At 42.1% G+C, this 12,432-nt stretch overlaps 1 protein-coding gene across 1 annotated transcript in view; it reads right to left on the reverse strand.

The window, feature by feature from the left end:
* The window catches only part of SYNE1 (spectrin repeat containing nuclear envelope protein 1), a 437,649-nt gene that overhangs the window by 251,458 nt on the left and 173,759 nt on the right, over positions 1 to 12,432 (reverse strand). Inside the window, exons 37-42 of the mRNA XM_056853653.1 lie at positions 11,047 to 11,200; positions 9,855 to 10,483; positions 9,219 to 9,398; positions 5,219 to 5,369; positions 3,727 to 3,885; positions 1,907 to 2,089 (exon numbers count right to left, since the gene is read on the reverse strand). Of these exons, the coding sequence (XP_056709631.1) occupies positions 1,907 to 2,089; positions 3,727 to 3,885; positions 5,219 to 5,369; positions 9,219 to 9,398; positions 9,855 to 10,483; positions 11,047 to 11,200 (1,456 nt within the window). The remainder of the gene's footprint in view (positions 1 to 1,906; positions 2,090 to 3,726; positions 3,886 to 5,218; positions 5,370 to 9,218; positions 9,399 to 9,854; positions 10,484 to 11,046; positions 11,201 to 12,432) is intronic.

Genomic DNA, 12,432 nt, shown 5'->3' on the forward strand with positions numbered 1-12,432 from the left:
TGGCTTGATAGGAGATCTGGGATGGCTAAGGGACTTTCTCACATGTAGTCAGAAACAGAGGCTTGTGAGTTCTCTTTACCTACAGTGGCCATTCATTCCTTTGGTAAAGTAAAGATTGTATTTGGAATACCACCGTGGTGAGGTTAAAACTTTCCTTCCCTTGTCCTCAGACAAAAATCATGCAGGCGGCTGCAATACGTCTTTATATGCACAGTGCAAAGAAATATGTTGCATTTTCTAAGTGCTTTTAAAGTATAAAGTCTCATGTTCGTATTAGTAATAAAAGGCATTTTGCTTCTAGAGATCTTACAGGATATAATCAAAGGTCTGTCAAGATCTTTTCACCTAAGCCAGTGATGGTGAACCTTTTAGAGACTGAGTGCCCAAACTGCAACACAAAACCCACTTATTTATCACCAAGTGCCAACACGGCAATTTAACCTGAATACTGAGGTTTTAGTTTAGAAAAAACAACTCACACATTCACATCTTTTGTCTTAAAAGAAAACACAATAACAGAGCTTTTTTTGCTGTACTCATTTTTGGGTGTTCAAGACTTGGAGTCTACAAAAAGACAAAAAAAAATTTTTAAAAAATGAAGCACCCAATACAAATCTATCCCTATACCAAAAATAGCAAACACTTATTAGTTAACACTAAAGAAATGGATATTCCCTTCTTGGGGAATCTGCATAAATAAGATGAAGTTCCCCCTGACAATCCCAGTACAATGAGTGCCATGTCTGTTTTCAGTCCTCTCATATAGCACACACATAGGCCATAGAGGACTTGGGGTCACGGCCGGGAAGGGAGGAGCCAGACACCTTCCCTTCCCTGCATTTTAAGAACATAAGAACATAAGAAAGGCCCTGCTGGATCAGACCAAGGCCCATCAAGTCCACCAGTCTGTTCACACAGTGACCAACCAGGCGCCTCTAGGAAGCCCCAAAACAAAACGACTGCAGCAGCATTCCCCTGCCTGCGTTCCACCACACCCAAAATAATAAGCATGCTCCTCTGATACTAGAGAGAATAGGTATGCAGCATGACTAGTATCCATTCTAACTAATAGCCATGAATACCCCTCTTCTCCATGAATATGTCCATTCCCCTTGTCCTGGGTCGTCGGTTGGCATCCCCCCTGTTCCAGCCACACCTACCTGGCGGCCGACCCTTGGGAGGCCAGGGCACGGCAATGGGGAGCGGGGTCGAGGGGAGAAGGATGCTGTCGACCCAAGAGGCGCAGCTCACCCTCGCGATCCCCCCTCAGGTGTGGGCGCCACGGGAGGAGGGACGCTCCCAGAAGGTCCTAGTGGAGCCATGGAGGCCCTGGGCCACGAGGGGGCCACAGGAAGCTGCCCGCTACTGGGGGCGCCATCCCTGCCCGGGGCATGGAGGGGCGGGATGGCGCCAGCCCGGAACAGCTGGTTGGGGGGAGGGCGAGACGGCGAGGCCGGGACGCCACACGCTGCCGAGACAGCGACCCCAGGCCAGAGCTGCGCCACTGCTGAGGGACCCGGCGCCGCCCAGCTGATCAGCGGGCGAGCGCGGACAGGATGGGGTCATGGCCCACGGCCTCAGCGGGGGGGAAGGAGGGGGTGGAGCGAGCCCCGAGGGCCCTTTATGGGCTTGGGAGGCGGAGACAGGGGAAGAGGGGGGAGGATAAAAAGGTGGGAGAAGCGAAGGCCGAGGAGGAGAGTTCCGGCAGCGGCAACCCTAAACCCTGTGCGGTGACAGAGGGCAAGCTGGCTGCTACCAACGCAACCGCAGCGAGCCACTTATCCGCGCGTGCCCACAGAGAGGGTGCCATAGGTTCGCCAACATGGACCTAAGCCAAGCTCCTTTCAAAAAGCATTTGACACCTGATAATACTGAGAAATTACTGTATGTGTATATTTTATGGTACCTGAAATTCTTCCAGGAAGGTCTCAGATCCCTGACAGCTGGTCCAATTGCTTATGATGTCATTCAGCTTTGAGATAGAATTACTACACCAACCATCAATATCATCACCAACTGCCAGCACATCTTCCCATAGTGATAAACTAACTCTCAGCTTCTCTATGTTATCTTCAAGCTTCTCTGAAACCTGATGCAATGAAAGAAAACAGTACCTGAAGAACATTTCCTAGAATCAAATCACTGTTACAAGAAAACTGAGAAATAGCTTAAATCCAATGATGTCAATAGAAGGAGCACAGATTTTTATTGCATTCCCATTTCCTTCCCCCCCCCCGCCCCCAAGATGATTCCAGAGGTTGTGGGACCCTCATGTACAGTGACAGAAGTTGGAGCTCTGATTTGGAGGTTAAAGGGGACAAAATCACCTTCCTCCTTCTCCACAAGTGCAGCTCTACTGATAGTGGCCCGTATTATTCACATGGCTCCCAAAGCCCCAGGAATCATCTTTCCAAGAGTCAGAAGGGACTGCTAGGAGAGGGGAATAAAGGGAAAAAACTTATTGAGAGGTGATATGATAGCCATTTTCAAGTTGAGAGGTGGTATGATAGCCATCTTCAATTATTTGAAGGGCCATGATACAGAGGGTGGAGCGAAGTTGCTATCTGTTGCCCCCAGAAGGTAAGACTAGAACCAACGGGTTGAAATTAAATCAAGAGTTTTGGCTAAACGTTTGGAAAAACTTCCTGACAGAGTGGTTCCTTAGCGCAACAGGTTTCCTTGGGAGGTGGTGAGCTCTCCTTCTTTGAAGCTTTTAAGCAGAGGCTAGATGGCCATCTGACAGCAGTGCTGATTCTGTGAACTTAGGCAATTCATGAGAGGGAGGGCAGGAAGACATGAGCCAATGCTCGGCTCTTGTGTGGCCCTTTCTTACATGCTCAGGGTAATGGAAGGAATTTTCCTCCAGGCCAGATTGTCCAGGGATCCTGGAGATTTTTTGCCTTCCTGTGGACATAGACCAGGGGACGCTGGGAGAATGGGGGGGGGGAAGTAGTTGTGAATTTCCTGCATTGTGCAGGGGTTGATGACCCTTGAGGTCCCTTCCAGCTCTATGTTTCTATGTTTCAGTATCCAGCAGTGCTTTTAACTGGAAGATCACTGGATCCAAGCCAATGTCTGAAATATTTTTTCAAGGACAGAAATCAGAAGCTATTTATGCCAAATGGTATTTTCTAGGACCAACCAAAAATATGTTCATTGGGTACTGAACAATAATGGAAACCCCATCAAGGATAAAAATCTCAAGATTGAAATGGAGGGTTTTTAAAGGATATAGCTAAATTTCCTAAAATTCTATAAGAACAACAAGATTCATCAAAGTAAAGAACAATTACCGTAGTCATCAAAGTAAACAGGAAGCAAACAAACAGTGATTTAAGTAATTTAAGATGGCTTGATCCTGATAACACTGTAGACAGTAGTAATTTAGGATGGCTTGATCCTGATAACACTGTAGACTACTGTTATCAGGATCAAGCCATCCTAAATTACTTAAAATCACTGTTTGTTTGCTTCCTGTTTACTTTGATGACTAATTGCTTCCTGTTTGCACAAGAATCCTATTATGGGCAGAAATGAATTTCCCATTGAACCCAATGGAAATGGGTTATTTTTTTATTCCCATTAGTTTTTCTTTCAAAATGACTGGGTAATTTTTTCATCTTTGATTTTTTGGATGTGAATGGTTTTTTTAAGAAATGAATGTGCCCAGCATTGCTCTGCAATTATGCTTTTAAGATTCCATGACTATTTAATCCTTTTTCTTACATCTAGCCATTTGTCCACAGTACTGTCCATATCGGTTTTCACTGGATTGGGCTCACAATTTGGAATCTTTTTCAGCTCTGCTAGCAAGTGTTTCCCTTTGCTAGTGAAGGTATCCAGTTCTTTCTGTCTGTCATTCAGCTCATTCCTTGCTGCTTCATGCTGTGAACAGAAATATAAGCTTGTTACACACAGCTTTAAAGAGGGCAATCTAAGCCTCAGACCCCGGACAGCCACTGCCACTCTGATTAGATAATACTGGCCTTGGTGGACCAAGGGTCTGATTCAGTATAAGGCAGTATCATGTATGTACTCTGCTTAATCACCTCTAGACACCTAATTTTAAGATAAGTGTATCCTTTAAACTGTCATGATAAACTTAAGACCCACTGACTTCAGTGGAACTTAAAGGCAATAACCCGTCTCAGAATCACTAAATTTAGTAATACATTCATAATTAACACTGCAGTTAGGATCTCATAGATATGGTAATGCTATGTATATACACCATGATCCAGCAAACTGCAAGCAAAACAGTTCTGTTGTATACTCAGCTTATATGTATTATCTGATTACCAGACATGGGTTTTCTGCCCTATATAGTAGTTTCTGTACAGATTTGAGCATGGAACGCTGCCTCTTCTAGATCATATCACCTGTGTTCTAATATGGTAGGAACTTATGCAACACAAATCTTATTTAAACTTAGCAGAATTGTGTTTATGCACTTCACTTGGAGACTTCTGATCTGAAGTTTGGTAGGACATCAAAGACCTACTTTGTTCAGTGGTGCTTAGTGTGCACAGAACTGCAGCTTTCACCTTATCTAGAAGACATCCCCAGTGGCTTGTGGCCATTATTCAAAATTCCTGCCAAGGGAATTTTTTAATTGTTGCAATTGTTAGATATCCATTGATAAGCCAGGGCCAGAACATATCAATCAAGAAACCATGCATGAGAGATAAATATATTAATACATATTAATATATGCAAAACATATTTACATGACAGTAGGCCTGCAGAACTTGTGACACACCACACCAAACACAGTTCAGTATTACATGTATTAGATGTATTGCAGCCTGACAAGGGCTTGACAATTTTTTTTATTTCATCTGCTTAAGACTGCAAACCAGTGTAGTTATCAAGCACTTGCCAAATCAGATGACTGGTGAACTATTTGTGGGCTGCTGCCCTACACGTTGTCCAGGCCAGAAATGGAAGAAAACAGATACTTGTCTGGCAGAAAGAAAAGAGAAGGCAAAAATCTGGAGTGTGTTTAGACTTCTGTATATATTAAGGTCTTTACACAACTCTAAGGTCTTTACACAATTCTTTGCTCAACTCAACTAGATCAGAAAAGCTGAAGCTCTTTGTAACAAGATATCTATCTGCAGATGTGGAGACTGAAGAGCTACGATCCCACTAAAAGCACAAAATGTTTAACTAAACAAATACTACTGTCATTATTTTAATTGAAAAATATGTACATTACCTTTGATAAAGACCATTTCACATCTCCTTGATCTTTTAATATAGTCTTGAATATTGTTACATTGCTAGCACCTTCTATGGCTTTAATTACTATGGATTTCAGGTTCTGATATTCTCTTATCAGATCAATGAGGATACAACACTGATCCTGCCTGGCAAGAAATGTGATGACACATATTTATTAATTAAAATGTTTATACCATACTTCTTCAACCAATTAGCTATCTAAATCTATAAAATGTAGCTATGTAAAATAATACATGTAAATGCAAAAAACACACACGAAGTGAAGCAAAGCCCGTTAATAAATGTCATAGTCCAAAGTACTAAATTAAAACACCACTATTGATTGCAGTCAAGCTTAGCCAGTTCCATAAACCTGACAAAATAGAACGGCCTGAACCTGTTTCTTGAATAGCAATAGAAAAAGAGCCATGCAGACCTTTACCAGGAAAGTGCTCCACAACCTTTACAAAGGCTGTTCCTGTCCTTCCATGCACTTTACTTCTAAAGGTATGGCTACATAGAGTAGGTACCTGATCAGCCTCCATGGTATAATGCTCCACTGTAGGGGTCCCCAACTTTTTGAGCCTATGGTTACCTTTGGAATTCTGATGCAGTATGGTAGGCCCAGCCACCAAATGGCTGCTGCAGGAGGCAAAGCCGGTCACCAAATGGCTGCCGCAGCTTACCTTCAATCAGACAAGATCCTAATGCTGTGGAAGCAACTGGGGCCAAAACAATGTGTTTTTTTTTTTTTTAAACTGCACAACCAATCAAATCTCCAATGGCCAATGCTGGCAAAAGCTCTATCTGGCCCCACTTTCTAAAAACACCTGTTAAACACCAGGAAAGGTGTCATTGGGGTATCCTGGTCTCTCCATCAATTTTTTATCTTGCCCTTACTCCAAATAGCCCAGGTTGACTTATATGGTTCTCCCACCTCTTTACCCTCACAAAAAACCTATGAGGTAGGTCAGGCTAATAGAGCAACTGGTCGAAAGCCGCTCAGTGAACCATATAGCACAATAAACATTTGTACTCACATCTCCCCAGTCCTAGTCTAACATTCTAACCACTATACCATGTTTGGTTCAATTCCCTGCTCAGCTATGAAGCTCATTGGGCAATTCTGGGCCAGTTACTCTCTTTCAGCATAAACTTACTTAACAGAGTTCTGTGAGGTTAAAATGGTGGGGAGCAGGCCATGTATTTTACCCTGAGCTCATAGGACAAATGTTAGCATAAAAATGCAACAAGCACAGATGATGACCTAAGTGTACAGAAATGTTTATATAGGAAATTATTTATATACATTTTGATGCCAGTTGCACACAGAAGACACAATGCAGAAATTTATTATGCAGAATTTCCTACTGAATGACTATTTCTTCTCCACTATTTCACCTATAGGATACGTACACAATCAATTCCTCTCCATGATGAGACAACTTACTATACATAGCAGCAAATGTTAAGGCACTGTAATATTTCAATTAAAAATTCAAAATCTAGAGATGTTGCAAATTTCATTGTGAACAAATTTGATTGCTGATATTGCCACAATCAAAGGTAGCAATCAGATGTGAACCAATCACTTGGTTTCTGCAGGTCAATCTGAGTATCCGCGAATGCCTGCCAAACCAGTTTTGCATCCAGGGCTGGATCTATATTTCTTTTAAAGGGAGGCAAAAGTAAAAAATGACGCCCCCATATTATATACACATTTTTCTTTATATATATGTATATAATCAATGTTTACAATATGCATATATAATAAACAACTCTTTTAAACAATAGAATAAATTGTGTTGACTTCTATGAATTGTTAATGAATGATTACATTTTTATATTATCTTATCCATCTATAATCTATTAATTCTTCCTAGAAATCCTTTTGTTGGTGGGAGCCAAGGGAGTTCATATCCAGATATGCAAGTTAGATGTCAGGAAGACAGACTTTAATGAACTCAGAGGCATGATGAGAGTCATTCCATGGCAAAAATGCTGGAAGGGAGAAAAGCAAGTGAAAGGTGGGCTCTCCTAAAACAAGAGCTCTTGCGCAAACTCAAGTGATCAGTATTCCTGTAAGATGGAAATGTGGTAGAGAATTCACTACCCAAACAAAGAAAATAGATTCAAAGACTTTATTCTCAGCCAGTATGCCCTGTTGTTGGACCTCCAAAGGGAATGTTTGGCCACAGTGTAAGACAGGATGCAGGACTTCATGGACCACTGGTCTGAGCCAGCAGTGCCCTTCTTATGTTCTTATTTCTTATGTCAATAAAAATGGCATGGTGTTTCAGCTTTTTTTCCATTTCCTAATTGTCTTCTAGAATAGTGTAGTGGCAAAATACTGGTCTTGGATCTGGAAGGCCCAGGTTCAAATCCCTACTCTGCCATGGAAGCTTGCTGGGTGACCTTGAACAGGTCACATATTCTCAGCCTACCCTACCTCACAGGATAAAATAGAAAAGAGAATGAAGGATGCCACCTCTAGACTGGTGATTAAAATAAACAATTCCAATTTTAGCACAAAGACCATAGAAAAACAATTCCACTCCTACAGCTTAGATATTGGTTAGACAGTATGATGAACCAGGAATACTGTGGAGAAAATCTGTCCCATTCTGCAAAAATGTTCATGTCTTGTCATTCTGCTGAAGGTATGAAAGAAAAAAGTCTTTTACAGATCTGGCCTGAAAAACTCACCCCTTCCTCATTCTTACACAAGAATGCCCAAAATTTCTGGTTTGTGGCTGGAGTGCCCGAGACAGATATCAAGGTGCATGAATAAACCACACCTAATCTTACCCCAGTTCCCCCCTTCCTCGCTCAGACTCCATGGCAAATCTGTGATAAAACTCCAGTAGGCAAGTTCTTCAGATAGGTTTATTTCTGAAATACTGTCTCACTGGAAAAGACAATAATGCTAGGAAAAGTGGAAGGCACCAGGGAAAAAGAGAGACCCAACATGAGATGGATTGACTCTATAAAGGTAGCCAGGATCGCCTTTTCTTCCCTCCCACAGCAGCATGATTGCCTCTTCTTCCCTCCCCCCCACACACCAGGATTGCCTCTTCTTCCCTCCTTCCCCCAAGCATTAGGATCGCCTCCTTCCCCAGCCCCAGGCCACGATCTAACGTGGAGGCTACTCACCACCCAGGTCAGGAGGAAATTGGACTCCGGCAAAGAAGAGGGAGGTGGCAGGGCTGGTAACATGTCAGGTGCCCTGGGGCCTGGCTGATGGCTGCAAGAATCGAGACTGGGCTGCCCGGCTGCAGCTCAACTCAGCCTGTAGGCCGCGAGCCAGTCTGCTGCCTCTGCCTTGTGCTGCTTCCCAGGTATGTGGGTCGCTGGGGGAAGGGGCGTTGTCACCCCACTTCATGTGCTCAGCAGGGTGGCTTTTGCAGCAGCTGGGCGGGCAAGCCACCTGCAGCCTCTGACCAGTGGCTGCTGCTGCTGCGCTGCTGCACCTTCTCTGCCGCTGCCCCCTCTCTTCCCGCACCCGGGCCAGCTGCCCCCCTAGATCCAGCCCTGTTTGCATTAGGTTTTCCCAAAACTGTGCAGGCACAAGGATGCTGTTGATTCAGCAGTCATTAGCATTAGGAAGGACTACTGAGCCAAACACCAAAGGGTAGGATTTTATTGAAACAGCATTTATTCATGACTGATTTATATGATTTATGAGTGATGTAATTGTCTATTTAAACAATTGATTGCTGAACAGGGCAGTTACACAGCTAGATTCGGAAGGTAGTAGACCTCAATTGGGCTGTGTGAGAACACGTGCAAAAAACCAATTGCACTCTCCTGCATGGTTAGCAAGGAGTAAAGTGAAACAACCTGTCAAACACTCACAAACAGATCGACAAATTATTGAACTGATCATCAAACAATCGTATCTCTGCTTGAAACTGGCAAACAGAGCATGAGCCAAACTGGTAGGTGTTTATGCATACCTAACAAGATCTAAACATTGCATTTAACTATGTACTTACTTTTCCTGGATTAGTTTCTTAGTATCTTCCCAAGTAAGTTCCAAACAATTTATCTCTTTGTCAACTTCTGGAGCAAGGTTTATATCTTTTTGAACTATTTGCTTTGCTCTGCTCATTAGCCATTTAAGTTCATGCTGATGGGAATTCAGTTCATCATCCAACTGATTAAAAACCCTTAATCTGCAAGTCAATAAATTTGTATTACATATTACTAATTTACCTGCTAGGTTTATACATTGCAACATAAGAACAACAGATAAAAATATAGCACAATGCTTGCTTCAATATTCCAAAAACAATCTGTACCATAGTGCTGGTAATGTTAAATCATTAACCTAATTAAGGAGGTACCATCAGCGTGGTAGTGATTAAGAGCAGTGGACTCTAATCTGGAGAACTGGGGTAGATTCCCCTTCTCCACATGAAGCCTACTGGGTGACCTTAGGGCAGTCACAGTTCTCTCCGAACACTCTCAGCCCACGCAGAGTCGGGCAATGGCAAACTATCCTCTGAACGTCTCTTGCCGTGAAAACCCTATGCGGTCGCTATAAGTGAGCTGTGACTTGATGGCACACAAACCCCTTTCCTGAATTGCATCTGGATGAAACAGCCATCATCACTAACTTTTTTCTTTACCTTTGTTGAATTTCTTGAAGACTTGGTTCTTTCAGTCCTTCCTTGTCAGCCCGTTCTTCAATGTCCTCAATGCTTTTTAGGAGCTGCTCTTTATGCTCCATGACAGCCTTATGCAGTGCTGCAAGGGCTTCTGCTTCACTCTGCTTGGTTCCTAGCAAAGACTGGATAGATTCCAGTTCTATGCAGAGATTGTCAGCAATATTTCTGCAAGAGGTCCTCTGCTCTGAGCCATCATGTTTCAGATGATACTGGGCTTTAGTAAGAGATGCATCCAAAGTGCCTGCAGTAGATTCCAGTTTGCTGACATCCTGAATAACTTCACTCAGCTCCTTCTTCAGCACTTTAGATTTAGACTTATCTATGTTTCCAGTGGTTTCTACCATTTGTCTCAAGTGGTAGAGTACCTTTGATGCAGCAGCATGAAGCTCTAGGAAGACCCTGAGATGGGGCAGAGTCTCTTGTCTTCGACTGGTTACTTGACTGGCCTCCTGGTATTGCTGGAGACAGTCTTCAGCCTTATTCTGGAACACAGTATGGTCCTCTGGCCAACTGAAAGAGCACAGCTTTTCAACATGACTCCTCAGTCTCTTCAGTTCTTTATACTTACTTTTCACTTCCTTTTCATGATCCTGTAATATGAACATTAAGGAAAAATTATATTTGATGCACTGACAAGTGAAATATCAGCACCTTTTGTGGACACACACCTTACTCAGAAGGTCAGCAGAATTTATTATCAAAGTGCTACCAAACATTTGATCAGGGTTCCCCCCCACAAAATTCCAAATATCTTTTTACAAATTCAAAATTCAAGCCTCATATTTGTGCTATCCAAAACAGCAATCTGTGTTCTTCTGCCTAGAAATTATTTTAGCCAAATTTTCTATTTTCTATTGTTTGAGGATGCTGTTTGCATCTGATTGGCTACAACAGATTATAATATTAAGACATCAGTCAAAACCTCTCTCTGGCCTTTGCTCCAGCAACTACTATGGCCTCAGATGGATGAGGAAGTAGGGGACTCTTCCCATCTCATTCCCTTCCCCCCATCAGTCAGACCATCATAAGGACACTATACGTCAGCTTGCTCATAGATCATAGTATCATCTTAGACTGGAAATGTGCCGTTATTTGGAAAAGTTTTGTAGATGTAATATTTTGATTTGAATATTTATTTTGAAACATACTTTACCTTGTTGTGACATATAGCTGGCTGTAGATCAGCTGTATGTATCTCAGATGTAGCATGGAGTGTACCAAGGAATTGCTTAATCCAGTCAGAAAAACTAAGGAGGAGATCATCAAACTGCCTGTGTTCAGCAACTGCAGCTTGAAGCAAACTGATTCTATAAGATAATGAAGTTAATTTTTTTTAAATCTCCAAAAGGTTGGCCAATAAAAGGACATTCAAGTTAACCGCACAATTCACTGAGAAATTTTCCTGCAAAGCTCTCATTCATTTTAGTAGCATTTATGAAAGAGAATTCCTAAGTGGACTGTACCTTAAAAGCTACAAAAATAAATGAAAATGGGTTATGTAGGGATGTATTCATCTCTACCCACAAGTATGGAGAATTATGGCTTGAAAACAACAGTTGTTGCAATGTAAACAGTTAATTCAGCTAAATCCATAGTTTTTTGTTTTGTACATTAAATTACAAAGCAATTGAACGACAGTTAGCATTAGAAGTGTTAAAAGAGTTATATGCATTTTATCTTAGTAATCTTTACAACAAACCTAATGACTATCTTCTCCCATATATAACTGTATATGCCTTTCGATGAGGGAAGAACTGATTTTTGCAGTTCTTTCCAATTCTGCATTTAATCCCCCCCTCCACTCCTGGGGTTACAATCCAAAGATTTTCTATTGAAGCTTGTGGACTTCAACATAACAGAACCCCAGGATGGACTGAGAGCAGGCCTCTCCTTCCCTCCTTTTCCTTCAGTGACTGGCCCAGCAAGGGATAACTGTACCTCACAACCCACAATTGGCAAATGAATTCCTATAACTTCCGTAAAGCATTTCAATGTTAGGAAAGTCATGGGAGTGCAATTGCAAAGGTCTCTACATCTCAATATCTCACAAGCGCACTCCTACATCACTAAAAAAAAAATGTGTATCCCCAATACTTGGTTGGATTATTCCTCAGAAATCCCATGGAACAGGATTTGATTCAGTGGTAGTCAGAGGGACAGGAGGCCAGAAATGACTGTGAAATCCAATCTAATTATATTTTGCAGTCATTCCTCCTTTAGTTCATTTGAGCAGGTCCTTCTTAAAAGTCTCCATGCTTGCTGCAATGAGGATAAAAATAGGCCTTCTCAGTTGCTGCTCCTTCATTGCAGAATTTGCTTTCTAAGGAACTCTGCAAAGCTGACTCTTCATTGAGTTTTAGAAAGATTAAGACATGACACTCTAGGCAGGCTTGTGTTACTCAGAATAACATAGCAGGTTTTATAAATGAACTGTTTAATTCAGTGATTGTATGATATTTTGAGTTCCTTTTTTGTTCAATATTATGTTGTCATAAGCACCCCCCCCCCAAACAAACCACTGGAAGTGATGCAGCTATAA

This window comes from Euleptes europaea, chromosome 7 (genome assembly GCF_029931775.1).
Source record: "Euleptes europaea isolate rEulEur1 chromosome 7, rEulEur1.hap1, whole genome shotgun sequence".
In the NCBI taxonomy this organism is placed as follows: domain Eukaryota; kingdom Metazoa; phylum Chordata; class Lepidosauria; order Squamata; family Sphaerodactylidae; genus Euleptes; species Euleptes europaea.